The sequence below is a fragment of the Diachasmimorpha longicaudata genome, chromosome 1 (genome assembly GCF_034640455.1).
Source record: "Diachasmimorpha longicaudata isolate KC_UGA_2023 chromosome 1, iyDiaLong2, whole genome shotgun sequence".
Classification (NCBI taxonomy): Eukaryota; Metazoa; Arthropoda; class Insecta; order Hymenoptera; family Braconidae; genus Diachasmimorpha; species Diachasmimorpha longicaudata.
The window spans coordinates 13,461,213-13,480,849 of NC_087225.1; the positions used below are offsets into that span (position 1 = coordinate 13,461,213).

Genomic DNA, 19,637 nt, shown 5'->3' on the forward strand with positions numbered 1-19,637 from the left:
ATACATCACGTGTCTTCAGCAATTATATCGATATCGTTTGTGACTCATACGAGGAGATATGAAGGACGCGGTCTGATCACTGCGGGCTGTCTATGTAGGGAATTTGTCACTGATTTCTCCCACCACCTCGCGTTTCGATTCCATCGCCTGATCGCTAATGACGAGAGATTTGCTGAAGAGATGGTTTTGGCTTCTCATTCTTCTGTTAAATTCTGTTCTCAGGTTTTTAGGTTCTAATTATTTGATAATGTTATTCTAAGAAACACAAGATAACTCTCCTTTCATCCGCTGAGTGCGTCAGCTCAAATATGGTTTTGAAATAATACATCACATTTTCATGTAGATCAATCGCACGAGCGATATTTCATTCAGATAACAATGAATACACATTTAAGCTTTAAAAAAATACATATGTCCACAATATAGTCCACAGAATCTTACACAGTGCTAGCGGAATATGTATTAGCTGAGTTTCGGCTCATGTACTAGCAAATACATATTCCGTTGAGGCTGCTTACACATCGCATTATATTTTTATCGCTTTGGAGAAGAATCGAATTTCGCATTCGATCGAAATCTGTCATGTTCGCAGTGTTCCAGGCGATCTTTTAAATTGATAAAATATTCGTCACAATTATCGCTTCGACCCTGTGAGCATTGGGAGTATTCCAATTTAATTTAATTAAGATGAGTCAAATACAAAAAAATTTAATTATCCGGGGATTGTTTGCAGAGTATTTGTGATTCCTGCGAACGTATAGTAATTATGAGTGAAAATTCCGGTTTTTTATAAAATTATATAAAACTCTGTGCATTATATATTCAATATTGAATCACGGGAATGTTGAATATCGAAATTTGATACTTTACAATGGAAAATTTTCTATCTCCTGATGAATTTGGTAGAGGTGACACGTAATAATGAACGATCAAGACCCAGGTTAACACACCTAATGCAGCGACCGGTTGCCGGTTGCTCTCAACGGGATAGTTCGAGAATTAACAGAATGGGATCTGAAGACTTCACCGCTCTTCGATTAAGTTGGATTAATAAAACAATTAATGGTTCTTCCTAGCGTACAATTGACAAACAGTGCGATTTAAAGTACAAAACTGGATAATTTTTATTTATCCTTCTTTTCCTCGTCAATATTTTTTTCCGTCCCAGTGTCCTTCTCCTCCTTCTCCGCTGGTTTTGAGTTGAGACGCGATTTAGAATTGCACTTTTCGTCGTCAATGTCGCTGAATGTTTCATCATCCCTCTTGTCATTTGCCTCCTCCCCTTTCTTATCCTCTTTCTCGTCTTCTTCGAGGAGATAGTCCCAATCGAATTGTTCGCCACCGTCTCGGACTCTTCGGAGCTCTTTTTTTAACATTTCTAAACACTCTCTGCGTTCTTTCCACTTGGCTTCGTCGATCACTGCCGTTTCTACTCGCTCTTCACCATTTTCATCAACTTTTACAACACTCTCTCCAGCTTCCGCAGCTTCTCGCTCTTTTACTTCGCACTCCTCGATGTATTTTTCGTAACTGTCGACCTGAGAACATTGTTTTATGTTAAAATTAATCATAATGGGATTGATTTCTTATGCACATAAATACATGAATGTAAATAATTATTTTTTCATATTTAAAATTCACTCCTCCTGAAGAATTTCTAATTTTGTCTTTCTAGACCCCTCCACACATTTTAGCTCGTATGTAATTATTTGTCCCGCACACTATTTTCTGATAATTTCGACTGGGGAGCAATTCAAATGAAGCTCCACCCCAAAAAGGTGTATGTTAACTTTGACACGAATGTCCACTAATATTCAGAAGCTCATGAGACATCGATTTCATGACAAAAACGAGGCCAGCGGCTGTTTGGACAATATTTATTTATTATTCATAACGAGACATTATTACTAACACTTGAGTGATAATGTGTTGAGGGAGCCTGAAATAAATATCAAGGAAATTTCTAAACGGATTGTGTATAGCAATTTTTTTCCATTGACCTGAAGCATTTCAACTACAGAATGATAAAAAACCCTATAAGCTCTGGACTGGGGAAAATCTTATTTGAATTTTCAATACAAACCAGTCCAATCCAAATTTTAAATTGTGAAAATTGATGAACTTTCATTGACTTCGGGATTCATGTGACTATGCCTCATGCAGCTTAGACATGAAGTGAGTTTTTTAATTAATAATGAATACAATAATGATTTAAGACTCACCTTATCCTGCAGCATTTGCTGGATATCATTCTGCTTTTTCAAATGTTTCGGTAATGAAAAACATGCTTGCAGTAGTCGCAGAAAAACCCAAACAGCTCCCGCCAAAGCCACATAAGTGATGGCGGTAAATACCATATTTACGAAATCGACAGAGACCTGCTGATACTTCATCGTTTAAATTTTTGATGAACCTAGAGAACAGAGGTCACATTCCATTGATTGCTCTAATTCATAGGACACTATAGCAAATGGCATCATTAATTCTCAATGTGTATGATTCTCGTTGCCTCTACCCAGAAAATGATAATCCAATTCTGTAAATTAGCGGCAAATTCACAGTGCAGATACAAAATTTTAGATAACATCAGCGGAAATTGTCTTCGGGGAGCTACTGCTACAGGCAACATACCCACAAACTGTTTATTCCATTTTGTATCACGTGAATACATACGACCATGTCGTCTAGTAATTTTCTGCACAGTATGGGGGTAGATTAAAGTCTCAACTATTTACACGGAAAGAAATACTGAATGACAATTAATTATTATTCCCAATATCCCAGAGGTAAATGGGGTTGCTGAAAATTTATCGGTTCTATCACATAATTTTTACCATTTTTACCTGTTACATAATTTTTTTGTCACGGAAACTGACGTGACACTTCCCTCAAATTTCCGATAATCACATTTAACTCCGGAATTCCGGAAAGATATGTCATTTTATTGAATATTTCTCCCCGTGTATTATTAGTGCTAATTCAGTTGTCTGAGTAGAAGTGCGAACACCGAAAATGATGAATAAATAAAGAATAATCAATTTACTGCAATCAGATTTGAAAAATACATTACAAATCCAAAACTTTGGGACCGCTTTGATAAAAAATGACAAATCTCACTTTATGTTGTGAATATGTATAGCAAAGCCGTATTTTTTTTATCCGACAGCAGCAAATACAGAAAGTAGAACATTAAATTGAACAAATAATATTTACTCACCGAAAAAAGCACGAAAGGATGAAAAAATCCATCGTAAATACCGATCGATAATGAAAAAAATAATATAAAAATATCAATGTATTACTATATGCATAATAAAAATAACAAAAAATTAAAAATTGAGAGGGAAATAATTTATATAGTACAATTAATATTAAAAGCTTTCAAGTTTATAGACTACAGGTTTAAATGATCATATTTTCACACTCAAAGTTCAATGATTCAGAAAAAAAAAATTCAGCGAAGATAATGTTTCGATCCACTTACCTCAGTTTACCATGTACGAACTCTGATCATTTCTAACTATATTGATAATTTTGGAAATGATAGAAAAAAAGGTGTCCAATTAATACAATTTCAAAGCCCCATTCAAATTTAACCGATGCTCTGAGGCGAACGTTTGAACATGAAGTGGAGGAAGACCACATCAGGTCTAACGCACGAGCACCACTGACCCCTATCCTCTGGAATCGATATATGGATCCTGTTTTCCACGTATGATTGCAATGTGGCCTAAGTATCCCCTAATAATCAGTATCCTCCTGTCTTGTCATTATTGACGTTAGAACAAAAATGATATTCGAACTGTTGGGGTCAATGGGAAGGGGGCAACGACGTGTCCTAATCTGGTGTTTTTGTGGATACGCAAACATGATGACAACCAAAATATTCAATGACAAATTAGTCGTCGATAAAATATCTGCGAAAAAATCTCCATAAAAATTTAGGCTACGATAATTCTCCTGCAACGGAAATAATCGGTCTTTCAAAAAAAAAGCATGTTTTGCCACCTTGAACTAGTTTCAAGGAAACTTGAACTGCCACTAACGCTGTTAAAAAATAAAATTTCATGGACAATTTATTAATAGTAGTATTTTTTCAAAGAATTTCAGAATTTCTTTTAATAGAACATCAAAATCGATGTAAGCAAGAAGTGCTCGTGGAATTTCAAGTTTCAATTAGCGCACAAACGAATTTAAATACTTCAGCGGAAATAATAAGGACATTTTACAATTTGTTTGAGCATTTAATGAAACATCAATATTGAGTACCAAAGCAAGCTATTCTCGATAATTTGGTGGACGAGAATATTTTGAGTACCTCGATTGAAGTCGATTAGGCTCTGTGAAATTCAAGATAATCGAATTTTTGCGCTAACATTTTGGGTACAATTCATTTCAAAATAATAATTTCCTAAATTGTCTGACTTTCGCACAGAAATGCAGGAAATGGAGAAGAGACAATTTGATGTCACTGGGAAAACAAAAGTTCCATCGAGTCCCCCAATAAGTTTGGAAAAATTCTCATAATAATAGCTCCAAAAATAATAATTTTCCACTTCAGACAAATACTTCCTAATAATAAATCTAATTTGTCGAGATAGTTTGATTATACGTTATCGCTGAACCCCATTGGATCTTTGGGAATGTTCTCCTCAATTAAAACGCCCCGCAGAATGTCACAAATATGGAAAGAAATAAAAAAAAAACACTTTCACTAGGTTCTCGAAGTTTTTAATTTGAAAAGAAAACATTTGATACACATCTTCGATACAAGGGAGATAGGAAAATGTCGAACCAAGGCAGACAGGAGGGTAGAGGATCTGAAAAAAATCATAGCAAAAAGGAATGATTGAATTTTACGTTGCAGATCTGACGTAAAACAACAGATAGGGTGTCGCCGAGTTGCGTGGATTTGGGGCTAACTTATCTTGTAACTCGTGTTCATGAATTACTCTAACAGCCTCGTCATCGCATTCTAGCCAAGTACCAAACTGTTTTCCACGTCGTATGCCACAACATTCCATACTGCGACATCCCGTTCGATGTTCTTTGCTCTCACTGATGTTTGGTTTACTTCTGAAATACTTCAGAAGTCTAGTCGATGATGAATTATTAGTATTGCTGGAGCTACTGCTCTGTGAAACATTTTGCCGACAGTCATTATAGGTTGAGTCTTCAGGGACTTTAGTGTAGGCAATGTAATGTCCAGCTGTCATTGTTGCACCTTGATGCATTATCACCGAATAAAGTTTGTATACGTGACGTGATTCTGCTTGTCTGTTCGATGGTCCAACCTGCTGCTCGTTACTGCATTGCTCACAGAAGCATTGAAGGGTCAGAGGAGTCGGCATGTAATTATTTATCTTCTCCATCGATCTGTAATAATTTGGAATCATTGTATTAATTGCTGGACATAGGTGAACCGTTGCTTCTACGACTCGCAAAGCATTCAAATGAAAAATAAATTACCCAGCAGCGGTGGAAAATCTTTTAAGCTGTAGAACAAGTAGTCTCGGCAACGAGGGAAAACTAACAGCCCTTTGAGCTTCGTTGTATCTCAAACAGCTGGCGCACCAATACTTGTCCCGTCCAGACAAGAATTCGCTGGTTACAACCAAATGTCTGTACACCTCTGAGCTGTCTATCGATTTTCCATTTTCGTCTGCAATAAACCAAATCAATTGATTCCAAAGCTCGAGGAATAACTGAAATAATTAAATGACATTTCCAAAAATTACCTTTCTCATTTGATCTTCCCGTGTCAATGGGCACACAAATATCGCAAAATGTCTCCTTTCGCTCAGTGACATGCTCACACTCGAGGCAAGTTGTACGTAACAAGCTCACACCCTCGAAATCCTCAGAGATAAAGCACTGTTTACTCTCAGGTGGATAGTAGGCTTCACCATTGCTAGGCAAAAATTCAGCGTGTCCATTCTCAAAGGGTCTTGACGTCATACCATTAACACTAGGCTGGGGTAAACAACTCATACTACCCCGAGTTGTTTGATATTTCTTCGGTTTTTTCTTTCTTATGGTGCGCTTGCCGGAGCCACTTCCCTCGAATTGCATCTCATTGAAACGATCCATATTTAAATCACCAAGTCCACCATTACTCTGACCAAATCGACTCTCCCGGTATCTTACAAGTAATTGAAATGTTTCTCTAATGTTATCGAGCAAACATACTAACAACTCGTGAGCGTCTTGTTGTTGGTTGCCTTCGAAGATGGGGTTCACGTCCCTAAAAATATTGATGAAAGATAAAAAAAACTATGGCATGTATTCTGTTCAAAAGAAGCACCAAAAATTAATGTAAAGTGAAATTTTGCATCCTTTAGATAATAATTATTAGGAATTAAAGGAATATTGGTTCAATAGAACTTCAATCCCGAAAGGCATTGAAAAAATAATTAACGTTTTACATTTGTATTTATTTCTCATCATCTCAATGGATTCAGTCGACGAATTCAATGAATGGCTAATTTACCTGAGAGCCTGTAAAAATGCGTCGGGCTGATAGGGCTCACTGTTCTCCTTAGTCTCAGATACCCTCAGTGCCATAAATAACTCGTGTAACTTTTCAGTGGCGACTTGTATCCTTGGTTTATTCAGTTCACCCAGTCCAGATAACGCCGATAAATCTTTGCTACTCCAACTTCGATTACCACTTGATGTCAGGGAAACACCTGTACGCCCTAGCGACGACGATTTTACCTGAGGAAGAGTTATCAATTAGAAAAATGGTTACACAATTTTATTTTGATCAGTAGTAGTTGGAGTAATTTGAGGTAATTTATTATTGATATCTCAAGAATCTATTCGCAAAATTGAATTGCCCTACAAACATGAATAGAAAGCATTCCTTTCGAGTTTCTCGCCAATTATTGATCAGGTTAAGTAAGGAAGTGGCAAAAGGAAGTGAGCAGCAAGTTTGGATGCTTATTATTCAGTCAAACGACACTAAATAGACACTAGAAAAAATGACTCTCACCTTTACCTGTGACTGTTTTTCATTAAGATTCGACAAATCTGTCGCAAGATGATGCAAGTTGTGCAGGAACGATGGTGCAAAGCGCAGCGTATATATAACGCTGTTCAAAAAGCATGTATTCCCCAGATTACACAGCGTTGCGACTCTCAACCCTTCAGAGCAACCCCCAATAATGTCGTAAGATGCGTCTTGATGATTACCCAGTTGACTCCGATATCCATTCAACATTTTGCTTGTGCCTGAAGACATATTTCAGTTTACATGATTTTTATATGACTAACAAGTTTACGAATGCTCATAATTTTCGTTGTAACTGTTAGAATTTTAATGGAGATATGAAGAAGATAGCTTCTCTCAGAAGCTATAGGCAGAAAATAACCTACAGGACGCTAAAAAAATTGTCATTGTGATTCTGAACGTATAAATAACAAAAACTTACTATAAGGAAGATCTTGATCTTCGAAGAAGCCCCCTCGTGTAGACGAATGAGGGGGCTGGGATATATTTTTATTAATGTTATGATCCCGTCGTGACAGAGACAAGCAAATTTTTTTCCTCGGGGGAACGGATCGCTCATCCGAATCTTCTTCTGCCTCTAATACTGTCATTTTCCACTAACCTAAAATTGTGAAAAAAAATCATGGCAATAAAATATTATAATGTCCAATAAGATATAAATAAAGGCCCATATTATCAACAACAAAATTAAAACCTCAAATACGTCCTAAAGACCCGACAAAATCCTTAAAAACAATCTTGGAAAATGCTCACGACTTCACCATAAGTGGACAAATGGTGAGAAACCTTGGAAAAAAAATAAGGAGAAACGTATAAACAACAGCTAGAATTCAGTAACACAATTGTCTCGGTGAATTTTGAGAATGTTCATCATAGATGATTGATAATATTACGTACGTATTATCAGGTGAAGAAGTCATGGAATAAATAACGTTCACGAATAAGCGTCACTTGCACGATACAAATTGCGCAACGAATTATAAAATATCACCCAAATTTCCACAATCGAAATGATAAATCAATCAGCTTTAAATTGTTTTTATTATGGATCGATGGTGCAATGCTTCTCAATGTTATCTATCCGTTATTTTTGATAAACAAAATATGTTCTTTAACGGCTACATTTTACACATTTCATACACAACAGCATTTCGATGATTCTACTGATGGCCATTGCACGATTTTCACCCGATGGGTGGACACATTTATTAGAATAGAAAACTTGTGAGCCAGCGAGATTATTTAGGGGGGAGGTGGATTTGGGCTCGGCCATGAAACAAACTAAATGTGAATGTCCGGTTTTCAAGAAAATTGCGTAAAACGTGACTAACCTATTGATGATAAAGAGAGATCGTTTCTTTTTCAGACTCAACGGCAACTGGTTTTTCCCATCTCGTAACCGTCGAGTTCAAGCTCATGTCCGCCATGTTCTCCACACGGTAAACATTCTAACCTCAATTACGATTGTGAATCTATCAATGAATAATAACTTCGGGGCGGCGAATCCGTGATTCGCTGCCGTTGTTTTTATTATTTTGATATTCAGTACAACAACGAAAATGAACTCCTTCGGAGTCAGAATATCCCCCAGGTAAGTGTGTTATATTTTTGCGGACTGTCAAGTATTTGATTTGATTGGGCAAATGAACATTGTTAGAAAACAAGTACAATGGTCCTTCCATCGCAGGCATAGAGTATCATTATTTTTATTAATAAATCAGGAAAATGCTCGCAAATGATTTTTTTCGATATAATTCCCTCCCATCGCTCATAATTAATCGTTTATTTTGATTTTCTCCAGAGGATTGATTCAGAGCACTTTTGCAAGGCTCCAATCAACAACTACAAGTACCCCTTCAAGCTCTTCGACTCCTGAGATTCAAATACCGGTGAAAAAGCAACGGGGACCCACTGATATTCTTCAAGCACTTGAAAAAACTATTTCTCGTGATTCAACGGCGCCCAAATATAAATACCAAGACGATCCTTACCTCATTCCTTACTCGAATTTTCAGAAGAGAGCGTTTGCTCTAGCTCAGGAGTCCGGCCGAAAAACAGCTATGTGGATTCGTACTGAACATGCAGACCTTTTCCAGCACAGGGTTGCTGAGCCAATTATTGAGGTGAACTTCCCAACGACTCAAGAGTATTCTTTCCTATTTTTCATGCCCCAGCCTTGGATTTTACACTTTGAGAAATTTGTTTGGATCCGATCACATTAATTTTTTATTCGTAATTTTTTTCATAAAATTGGAACTAGATTTTCATATTTATCCGATAAATATCGTAACGTTAATCATGAACAAATGACGCAGGAATTTCTACCGAAAGCAGTATATAAAGACAAGGAAGCTGTCTCTGAAGAAATATTGAAAAAGGTGATACAGGATGGGCATAAAACTGATGCCATTGCGATTTACGAATTATTGGAAGAGCAAGTATCAGATGAAACCAAACAGTCTCTTCTTGAACTACTTTGTTACTACAACAATGAGGAGAAGTTCCCTGAGGAATGGCTGGAGGAGAAGTGGTTCAGAAGGTCCGAAAAATCTCAAGGTTGGAAATATTGTCCTGTAACCGACAAACTCTTTGCCACTCTGAAGGAGAAAGACGAAGCTACAGCTGCTAAAGCATATAGTGCTATGATCTGTGGACAAACTAAATTCATGAAGGTATTTTTTTCAGCTCAGATGTGTTTTGAAAAATTACGGAAGCTCTGATCAGTTTATCAATTCAGGAATCAAAAACTAAAAGATTAATAGAGCAGCGAACAACCAGTCCGATAACTCCCTGAGATGGTAAATAATATCTAAAATTATCGTTACATTAAATGTTCTAGATCGATGCTGTTTGGAATCTCTTCCAAGAAGCTGAGAAAAAAAACTATCCAATAGCACTAGAGGCCTACAATCAATTGATTGGAATGATCTCTTACTGGAAAGATGGTTCACGAGAACGTTTGGCATTGTTGACTGATATATATGGCAAGCTAAAAAAAAATTGCATTCAGCCAAACACAGAAACAATGAATAATTCGTTAAAATTAGCGGCCTCTGTTCAGAGATATTCATCTGCTATGGAAATTTGTAAAGATATTTTTACAGAGTTCAAAACTGCAGGTGTAAAACCATCATTAACGTCTTATCATTACGTTTTGGTGATTTTTTACAAAAAAAGTGAGTTGAATATTGTTTGCCATATTTTTTAAAAGTTACTAGTTGTATTTTACAAATAATTAATTTTTATTTTCCTGTGAATATTTTTTCGCGTCGAATAAATATCTTTTTTATTTTTCCAGTGGAGGCCGGCGCTAATCTAAGTTCTATTCTTCGAGACATAATTGCAGATCTTGAAGGAAGGAAAGAGTTAAAAGTGGAAAATTCAATGGACACATATTTCTTCGTGACTGCAATGGATGTAGCGGCGAATTATTTTCAGGATCCAGTACTTGCTGATAGAATTCATAAACTTCTGCTCACTCAGGAAAATTACAAATTACTAGGAGATGGATTCAAAGAAAGTTTATACTACCGCCACTATTTCCACGTTCAAGTAAAGAATAATAGCCTCGACGAGTTTATGAAATCATACTATGACCTTCTAGTTCCTCACGTTTACACACCAGAGCCCAATATCATGAATGAAATTCTTCAAGCAGTGGGTGCTAATGATCCTGAAATGAGTACTCCTGTGCTTCCAAGATTGTGGACACATATGGTTCAGTTTAACTATCTTGAGAGAAAAGATTTGGTCTCCAATGCTCTGCAATTGATGACAACACATTGTACACCACCGAAAAACTCACCAATTCATAAAATGTATGCAGATGCTGCTTGGACGGTCTGGGACTTTGTTATGGTAATTTATTATCATATTATTATTAAACATGATTTTTGTTTGATTCTTTCTTTTCTCCTAGAAAAATCAAGTTTGTCGTCTAATCACTTAGATAATTAATAATACTCTATTCCCCATTAACCATGATTTTACAGACCCAGAAAAGCAAAAGGGTTCAACAGATAACTTGGACGGGTCCCATTCTCGGCGACGTGGCTGTTTTATGCCTTCGCGCCGAGGAGGTCGATAAATGGACGATGATTATTACTTTCTTGTTCAACGAGCAGAATTCAATTATCGGGCCACTATCTGCTGCCCAAATTGATGAACTCTTCAACGGGTGCCTTCTTGGAGGACATGCACAATCTGCAATGGTAAATAAACTCTCCCACAATTTTTTCGCTTCTGTGATATAAAATATGGCAGGTTCTACGACTGATTATTATCTTCTATCTTTCCATTGCAGGATTTAATTCATTACTGTTCAGACATTGGTTTCGAAAATGTCCCTTCAATGGCTCATAAACTTCACATCAATCTACCTCTCTTGGACCATCAACTGAATCGTTTGAAGAGTTTGGTGGATCCGGAAGTGCTGAAAGTACGATCAGAAGATTTAAGATAAGTCCACCTTACCGTTTCTTTGTGTCAGGAAATAGAAAGAGAAAAAATAATCGAAGCAATAACCAATCGATATTGAATTTGTAATGCCTCAATGTAAATAAATAAATATTGTGACAGGAGATATTGTTTTGTCATTCTCGTAGAAGCAGTTTTCCGTCGCAAAAAATTTGCTTTCAGAAAAAAATTATAAGGTAATTATTAATCCCGTCATTTAGGTTGACTATTCCACCAAATCATTATCGCCATAGATTCAGATATCACACCAGGCGCTATCGCCAAGTTATTGATTATTTGACAACGTTCGCGATGAACAAGTTTCGTGGCTCGACATTTTTGACCCAGTAGCAAGACTGTGTGTTGTGTGTCGTTGTCTGTTATATTTTTTTATTGTACGTTATTTATTGAAATTTTATAAGATGAGAGAAGAATCAATAGCCGAAACAACTAGGGCCATCATTGGTAACTTTGAAGACATTGTTCACATAACATGTGAGTAATTATTGAAACTCATAGTACATTGGCCATTTTTTTTTTAATTTATAATTTTAGAAAAATTCATTTTGAAGCTTTTAAAAAAATTTCACCTCCTGGCGTGATAGATTTCTCATTACATGATTTTCCCGTTTTTTTGGTGCTGTATGTTCAAGCCCGACCCTTTAAAAGAATGGGCATAGATATCAACGTCCTTGGCCCCTGGATACCCCTATTCATTCAAACCCATTGATGAATTAAGTATCAACTGGCGGTGGGAGATTTCGAAGGGGGAACTAGCAACTAAAATGTTCATTTCCTTTCATCCGCAGAGTTCTCTGGCGTCATAACATTGTCGATGACTTGTGAATCGGGAGCTAAGAAATATAAAGACATCTTCTTTGTAAAAAACTATCGAAAACGTTAAAAATAAATACTTTCAATCGAGTCAAATAATGAATAGCCAATTGATTTGTAGAGAATCAACGAATGAATTAATCCGTCAAATAATAAAAGAACATGAGCCCAACGTTGAAATTCTTCAAACGAATGAAGAACCTGGAACTAGAAGGGGTGACAATTACACATCACTGCTGTATCGTCTACGTTTGAATGGACGAAAACGTTTGAAGTCTGGTGATTGTGTTCCCTGGGAGACTGCTGTCATCTACAAGGTCCTGCCTGAATCCCAGGCAGATCGAGAGTATTACAAGAGTGAGCTGCTGTTCAGAAATGAAGTTGCTTTTTACAATCACGTGTGGCCGGCATTCGAAGAGCTACAGAAGGATGGCAGAGGAGTTTTTGGTGGAGTGGCCAAGGTTTTCATTGCCCAATCGAATCTCATTGTTATGGAGGACTTGAAGAGAAAAGGATATGTGATGGCTGACAGGAGAACGGGACTGGAGATAGACAGATTGAAGCTCGTGCTTAAGGCTTTGGCAGGATTCCATGCACTGAGCTTGACTCTTCGTGATTCAAGGTAACTTTGGAAATGCATGTTGTCGTACTGATAACTATATATTTTTTTTTTTATAAAGATAAAAATGAGACGGATATTAGCGTGTCCATGTGTTATACATCTGTTTATCCTAAAAGGATATAGAAATCGGTAGATCGACGGAAAATCGTCTGAAAAATCCATCGAAAAAACTCATAAAGTCTCTCATCCGATTTATGTTTTCAAGACCCGAAATATTTGAACGCCTCGGCAACGAATCCAATCCAGAGGGTATTCGAGAGGGCTTCTTCAGAGTTGAAAACGAGGAATGGTATCGTCAGTACTACCGCGTTGCCTTTAAAAACGCCATTACAATGGTCTCCGAATCACTACCACCCGAGGATGAATGCAGACGAGATGATATCATGGGCAAACTCAAAGCCTTCCTCCAAGAGGATGTTTTCTTTCGTAGAATGTGCGAGCAAGCCGCTACTCGTGGCCCACTCACGGTATTTTGTCATGGAGACTGCTGGACCAACAATTTTCTGTTCCACGATCAACTGGCCAGTAATGCCGAAGTAGGTTTTTCAAGATATATTTAACCAATGGAAATTAGAAAAATGGGGAAAGATGTTGTTTGATTTGATTCTAGCCGGTCTATCTCGTGGATTTTCAATTAATGCGCGTTGGGTCTCTGGCATTGGATTTAGTGAACCTGCTCTACCTCTGCACTTCTGCTGAAATTCGACAGACTCAAATGACTTCTCTTCTGCGTCATTATCATTCAAACCTGATGTCAGCACTCGATATTTTGAATACTGGCAACACTAGAAAAGATTCTTCAGTAATGTGGAATTTGTAAGAGTTTTTCCTTCGATATTGGAGCTATTTTTCTCAGTCTCGAACAATTTTTCCACCGGTTTATTTGAATAATTTTTGTGAGCCAATTGCATTGACCATTTCTTGAATTCCAATCTTCTTTTCTGATAAGTATGCGGAAATGACGAAATTTTCATAAAGTTTTCTAAAAAGGGAAGAAATTCCCCAAAGAAGTCTCCCTGAAACTTGTTCCATTGCTTCTGGATTGTAAAATATTTATCAAAACTCAAGACTGGAGGGAAGTCAGTTTGACTCGTTTACCACCTCACAATAGATTTCTCCTTAAGAGCATTAACTTTTTCAATGATGATCTAATTTATCAATGATTTTATTCTGGCTTTGCTCTCATTTCAGGCTAAATGACGAAATGCGACGATACGCACGTTTCGGTTTAGGTTTGGCAATTGACATGATTCCAATAACTACATGCGACAGTAATCAGGCGCCCGATTTATACAAAGGGGAGCGCGACGATAATGAGGAGGGTCACGGTGTTCGCGCACCGCCACCCGGAGGTACCCAATGTGCCCGGCTCATGACTGACCTCGTTTTGGAATTCTTTCACGAATCTGCCCTTTAGCTCTTCCAGTTGAACTGATTGATTTTAAAAATGTAGTATTAAATGCATCTCGAGGGTCGTCCTCACGAGCGTGATGTCACCAAAATTCTATACTATTATTTAGTCTCTATTCAAATAACAACGAAGATCCCTTAGAGGAATTCAGGGAAAGTGTGCAGTTTAGATGAAGACGATATCTTGCACGATTTTTTGTTCAAATTGGCGATGGATCCCCGCGTTTTCTTTCCTTTCCTCCTTTAATTTTCTATCATTTATTTCTATTTACCATATGCCACATATAATTAAAATTTTGCATGAGAATTTTTGAGAATTGAATATGATATTTTTTTGTAGGAAATAATTGAACTTCAACGAGTTGAACATACAAAAATACGTATAAAATATTTATGATCAAATTTGCGTATTTCATTGGTTTCTTCAATGAAAAAAATTATGCAACAACCCAATTACCACTCATACAGTTAACGGAATAGTTATGAGAAGAAGGTTCACTGGCAACTGAGGAATTCGTCTGTATATCTTTAATTGTCAAAGGTCTCAATATTCGGAAAAATTCAAAATATGTGTACAAGTAATTAATTTCATCTAAATTAACCGAAAAATTCGAGATTTATAAAAAGAAAACATGTTTTTCCATTTCTTTGATTACCACTAAATTACTATCTTTGTATTCAATACTTGAAATTGGAAAAAAATGAAGAAAGAAAAGGAGATAGAAAAGAATAGACCCTAAGCACTATCCATCAAATCTTAGACTTAACACTCAGAGTCACAGGTAAATTCAAAGTTGGAAATTTTCAAAAATTATTTGTCACAGTATGCATGCTTCACATGGAAAAACACACAGACAAAAACGATCATTAAACTGAACAAGAAGTCCTCTAATTCTTATCCAACCTGCAGTATAAAATTGCACCTAATCTATCCCTTGCAAAAAAAAATCCGTGACAAATATTCCTCGAAAATTCCTGAAAATACGCAAAGAAAACTCCAATGAGACTTCACCACATACGGACCAATACCCAGAAAAAAAAATAAGAGACTATGCAGAGTCCACCCACACTTTTTATAACTGAATTTGAGAAGAGAATCAATAAAAGCTATCATCATGGTCTTCAAAAGTCTCATGCCCGCAATATCTTTCCCTCCTCTTCGTCATGTTACGCCTACTGAGGTGGTGTATGAGGTGGCAGCTGTGACCCCTGTGATTGTGGACTCGGTGGTTGTTGTTGTGCTTGAGGTCCCTGCCAGGGTGGGTGCTGGGCCTGCTGTTGTTGATGTTGCTGCTCTTGAGCTAACCTCTGATGCGCCTGCTGTCGTGCCCTGAACTCGGCAGCTTTGAGTTGCTCCAGATGGAATTGCTGTCTCTCTGTGATCAACTGTTGCCTCTGATACTCTAGCCCCTCCCTTTCCCTCTCCATCGTCGTCTCCAGCTCCTCGAAATGACGAAGTTTAATTTCCAACTTCTTCATCTGTGTCTCCACTAGCAATGCAACCAACGATTTTATCTTTCGTTCCTCAACAGCAGCCAGATGTTTAGCTTTGACAGCAGCTGCTGCGAGTGCTGCAGCAGCAGCAGATTGTAACTGAGCATCCCTAACAACTTTGTCCTTCTTCTCCTTGGCCTCAAGCTCCTCGGCATTATCAGCCTTGGTCTTACTCTCAGCCTCACCTTCCTTATCAATATCCATTTTCTCCAATTGTACTTCCGTTTCAGTCCCTTCTTCCTTCTTAGCTACTACAGAAGCTGGCGGAGATGTTTCGGCATCCTTCGGTTTGTCAGTTTCGTCTTTCTTACTATCAGGGGTGGCAACAGCTGGTGGAGAGGCTGAAGCAGCGCTTGGCGCATTACTGCTATCCTCTGGTGGTTCAGGTGGTCCGGTACCAGCAATGCCCGATTGTGCAAGCCCAGCTGCTGGATCGAACTTGCCATCGGCATTCGCACTGGCTTGGACATTTCTCAAGTGCTGGTCAAGCAGAGCTGCTGGCACCTGATCCTTGATAGCTGCAAACTCCTCCATCGCAGCCTTAGCCGCACTGGCAGCAACTCTTGGATCCACCACCGAAGCTAGGAATGCAACAGTCGACATGACTGGATTGCCAGCTTTGGAGAAAGGTACTGGTTGATAAGCCAGAGGGCCCAGACCCTCAGGGCCGCCTTCTTCAAGGTATGGGTCTTCAATAGGCAGCCTTAAGAAGTGAAGAATACATTCGTCCTGTGTTCTTGATCCCACGTGCTCACACACTTTGTTCCAATCGTCCTTATGAAGTTCAAGACCTTCAAGAAGAAGGAGAGTCTCTTGTTCTGTCCAATCTCTGGTGGCACCTGCTGCCTGTTTATTCTTGAGTACTGCTGGCTTACGGGCATACTGATCAATCTTCAATCCAAAGTTGGCCATCGCCCCGACAGCACCTTTCTCTTCCGGTGTTATTATTGGCTTCTTCTCCAAGTCCAGAAGAGTCTTAGCTGCTGACGGCTGAGGTGTCTTTGGTGGATTTGGATTGACTGGTGCCAAGCCACTTGGAGTATCCGACAGTACATGGAAATGAGATGTTGGTGGTGGTCCCATGGGTGTCGGTCGAGATTCAGCGTCAACTTGATAATTTATCAATCCCCACTGCTCCAAAAAGGCATGTACTCTCATAATAGCACAAACATCACCAGCCAAATTTCTCCTGCAAGCTGTTGACGTTATATACTCAGTGGGATTCAATCTGTAAGTATCAATCATGAAGTTTCTATATGCTAGATAAATCTCCGGGGTTTTAGATTTATTTTTTCCATTGAAAAATTCAGCTAGCGCTCGTTTTTCAATCGTGTGAATCGAATTGTAATCGAACCAGGCTGAGTAACTTGGAACAACAATGTGATGGGTTTGCTCAGTAACATTGTCCTCAGGTTCATCCTTATTATCGCCACGCTCTTTGCTGTGATCCCTCTCCTCGCGATCCTGAGTGCTCTGTGAACCTTTGTCACAGTCCAGTGGCTCGTCCAGATCAGCCATGTTTCCCGATTTCAAAGGCTGAAGTTCGGAATCCTGTTTCTTGTTACCAGATGTCATGTTACCAGTTGCACCTTGGCCAGAGACAGGGGGGTTCGATGGATTTGAAACGACCTCAACGATTCTTGGCTCCGCTGGTGGATCCTCCATACCCTGAGTTAAATCCTCTTCCTCCTCTCCGCCCCCTCGTGCCTTCTTGGGTGTCGCCACAGCTGAAGAACCTGCCGCCAGTCCTGGTGCACGACCACTCTTTCGTTTGCCAATTTTAGGTGGTGGACTCGGTGAACGTTTTCTTTTCGGTTTCTTTGCGGATGAGGGGGGATGGGAGGGCTGAGACATCAAGTCCTCCACTGTGAGTCTGTACTTGTGAACCTTCTTTTGTCCACTGTCGTCCACCTCATAGTCTTCCTCATTCATCCATTCATTATATTGATCCAAATCTAATGCCCATGTTGCTGTGACTTTGTAAGTGGATTTTTGGGAGGAAACACCAAAACCACCTTCTGGAAATTCAATGGGCAGATCGAATGTCGTCCAGGAGTCGTAGCTGTCCGGGAAGTAGTACCAGTGAAGCATAACTGAACGATCACGACGTATCGTAGGACGAGCGTACTCCTCCTCTGTTGGATCTACTGCTGGATATATTATGTGGGATGCTTCGGTCTCAGTCTCCACTATTGTCCCCTGGTGACGACGCACTGAGTCTTTCACCTTGGTTGCTGTTGATTTCTCCACTTCTGGACGCACGTAGATGCAGGGTAAGCTGAGACACCGGTTCTCGACGAGGGCACGCTCTGCTACTCTCATCATTTCCACGATACGGTCTAACCGAGAGCCAGATTTTGGAACATTGAAGTCGAATTTACGCCAGGTCTGCTCCGTTTTGAATTTATAAGCTGTTGCCAAGATATGACAGAGACCACCGTTCGGTTTGAAGTCTAGGAAGCATTTCATCTGGGGAGGACGTTAAATTCGTTATTTATTGTTCTTAAAATTATAGCAATTTAGGAAGTTGTGATACAATTAAAAAATCTTCAAAAATCTTCAAGCTAATTAATCCAGAACATTTTTCTCTAGATCCTGAAAATCTGGACAATTGACTGTCCTGTTTTCAAGGTCACTAATCCTTCTTCACTCTGAAAGTGAGCCAATTAATACTCAAGGAATAGTGGTTTTGCATGAACTTACTGGAAGCCTCGTGAGCGGGGGTTTAGAAACATTTTTTCCAAGATAGGATTCTTGAAACTCGATCAGTTGAATCACAAGGGCTGCTAAGCTTTTGTTGGTTGGTGGATCTGTTGCGACATACTATAATAACAAAAAATCATTATTAATATGCCTTTCCTAAAAATTAATGATTGACTATAGTTGTGGAAAATGAAGTCCCGCATTCTCTAACCCACTAGTTAGTTGTCTTTCTTCAAATAGAATTATTTTTCTCAATAAAAAAGTAACTTTCATAGCAGAATGAATTGGAAATACATGAGTAATAACCACGTAGGAAACTACAGCGAAAAATTACGTTGTTTTTGTGCAGGAGCACAAAACATTGAACAATCATGAAAATTGGAGGACATGTCAACAGAACCCAAGCGTAATATAGCCTAGACTCCATGCTGTAACGAAGCCACTGTCTGAAAGTCCAAAAAGCTCGACTGAACTCTCAAAATATCCCCATGAAATTTATAGAGACTGATTGAGCTGGAGATATATTTCATCATCTGATGGAGTCATAATTGTGTGAAATTGAACATGAAATATCATTGGAGTGTGAAAAAATTGATGATGGGGTTGGGACGCCAACGGATTGTTACTCACTTTCTTGCAGTTTTTTAGAAGCCACTGTTTGACTCCATCCAATTGTGCCAGTACATCTGGTGATTCGAAGAATTTAGAATTTGGTCCACCGTCCTTTTTTGGTCCGAGAGTCAACATCATTTATGATATTAATTGAAATACGTCGACAGACCGATTTAACAACGCCACACCGACCGCAAACATCACATGCAACTGAAGCTAGCGCTAGTACAAACCCGCCATCCGGGCAAACACACGAGTCACAATTGTTACAAAGAAACTGTATCCAAATCAATCACTCGGTTGCCCCAGGAAAACAATGAAAGACTCAATAACTGGAGTGTAAAAATAATTTTATTTATCTGTTTCCGGGGAATTTTAATTTACAATTTTGCCGGTTCAAAAAGAGTTTGGAAGGTGGTGAGTCACTGCTGTGAAGTTGTCTGGTTATGAAGCAGGGTGGCCGGGTGCACTGTCGACCTAACCTATTCTGCAATA

General features: G+C 38.6%; 5 protein-coding genes across 9 annotated transcripts; 2 read left to right on the plus strand and 3 right to left on the minus strand.

The window, feature by feature from the left end:
- Positions 1–332: 332 nt before the first annotated feature.
- Positions 333–3,652, minus strand: LOC135162466 (uncharacterized protein). Of its 3 annotated transcripts, none has more exons than XM_064120956.1 (3): positions 3,485–3,652; positions 2,223–2,413; positions 333–1,538 (listed from the first exon to the last, which is right to left on the minus strand). In XM_064120956.1, exons 2-3 carry the CDS (start codon positions 2,391–2,393, stop codon positions 1,125–1,127), a joined length of 585 nt encoding a protein of 194 aa, XP_063977026.1. In that variant the 5' UTR covers positions 2,394–2,413; positions 3,485–3,652; the 3' UTR covers positions 333–1,124. The 3 variants fall into 3 exon arrangements, with proteins under 3 accessions (XP_063977026.1, XP_063977044.1, XP_063977036.1); XM_064120974.1 differs by having other exon boundaries at positions 2,223–2,378; positions 3,485–3,651; XM_064120966.1 differs by having other exon boundaries at positions 2,223–2,387; positions 3,485–3,648.
- Positions 3,653–4,715: 1,063 nt separating this feature from the next.
- Positions 4,716–8,224, minus strand: LOC135162085 (ubiquitin carboxyl-terminal hydrolase 1). Of its 3 annotated transcripts, none has more exons than XM_064120230.1 (8): positions 7,910–8,224; positions 7,707–7,798; positions 7,434–7,613; positions 7,001–7,233; positions 6,491–6,717; positions 5,739–6,244; positions 5,470–5,662; positions 4,716–5,376 (listed from the first exon to the last, which is right to left on the minus strand). In XM_064120230.1, the coding sequence occupies exons 3-8, from the start codon at positions 7,600–7,602 to the stop codon at positions 4,857–4,859; spliced, it is 1,848 nt and encodes a 615-aa protein (XP_063976300.1). In that variant the 5' UTR covers positions 7,603–7,613; positions 7,707–7,798; positions 7,910–8,224; the 3' UTR covers positions 4,716–4,856. The 3 variants fall into 3 exon arrangements, with proteins under 3 accessions (XP_063976300.1, XP_063976282.1, XP_063976291.1); XM_064120212.1 differs by having other exon boundaries at positions 6,995–7,233; XM_064120221.1 differs by lacking the exon at positions 7,707–7,798 and having other exon boundaries at positions 6,995–7,233.
- A 206-nt stretch (positions 8,225–8,430) lies between these two features.
- Positions 8,431–11,592, plus strand: LOC135162069 (small ribosomal subunit protein mS39). The gene is made up of 7 exons (XM_064120170.1): positions 8,431–8,603; positions 8,814–9,135; positions 9,328–9,684; positions 9,852–10,188; positions 10,311–10,870; positions 11,005–11,223; positions 11,316–11,592. Exons 1-7 carry the CDS (start codon positions 8,572–8,574, stop codon positions 11,472–11,474), a joined length of 1,986 nt encoding a protein of 661 aa, XP_063976240.1. The 5' UTR covers positions 8,431–8,571; the 3' UTR covers positions 11,475–11,592.
- Positions 11,593–11,777: 185 nt separating this feature from the next.
- On the plus strand, positions 11,778–14,735 carry LOC135162126 (uncharacterized). Its single transcript, XM_064120295.1, has 5 exons — positions 11,778–11,962; positions 12,277–12,923; positions 13,129–13,459; positions 13,534–13,739; positions 14,115–14,735. Exons 2-5 carry the CDS (start codon positions 12,400–12,402, stop codon positions 14,338–14,340), a joined length of 1,287 nt encoding a protein of 428 aa, XP_063976365.1. The 5' UTR covers positions 11,778–11,962; positions 12,277–12,399; the 3' UTR covers positions 14,341–14,735.
- A 111-nt stretch (positions 14,736–14,846) lies between these two features.
- Positions 14,847–19,550, minus strand: LOC135161945 (SWI/SNF complex subunit SMARCC2). Its single transcript, XM_064119976.1, has 3 exons — positions 19,161–19,550; positions 18,531–18,650; positions 14,847–18,296 (listed from the first exon to the last, which is right to left on the minus strand). Exons 1-3 carry the CDS (start codon positions 19,278–19,280, stop codon positions 15,507–15,509), a joined length of 3,030 nt encoding a protein of 1,009 aa, XP_063976046.1. The 5' UTR covers positions 19,281–19,550; the 3' UTR covers positions 14,847–15,506.
- Between the last annotated feature and the right edge of the window lie 87 nt (positions 19,551–19,637).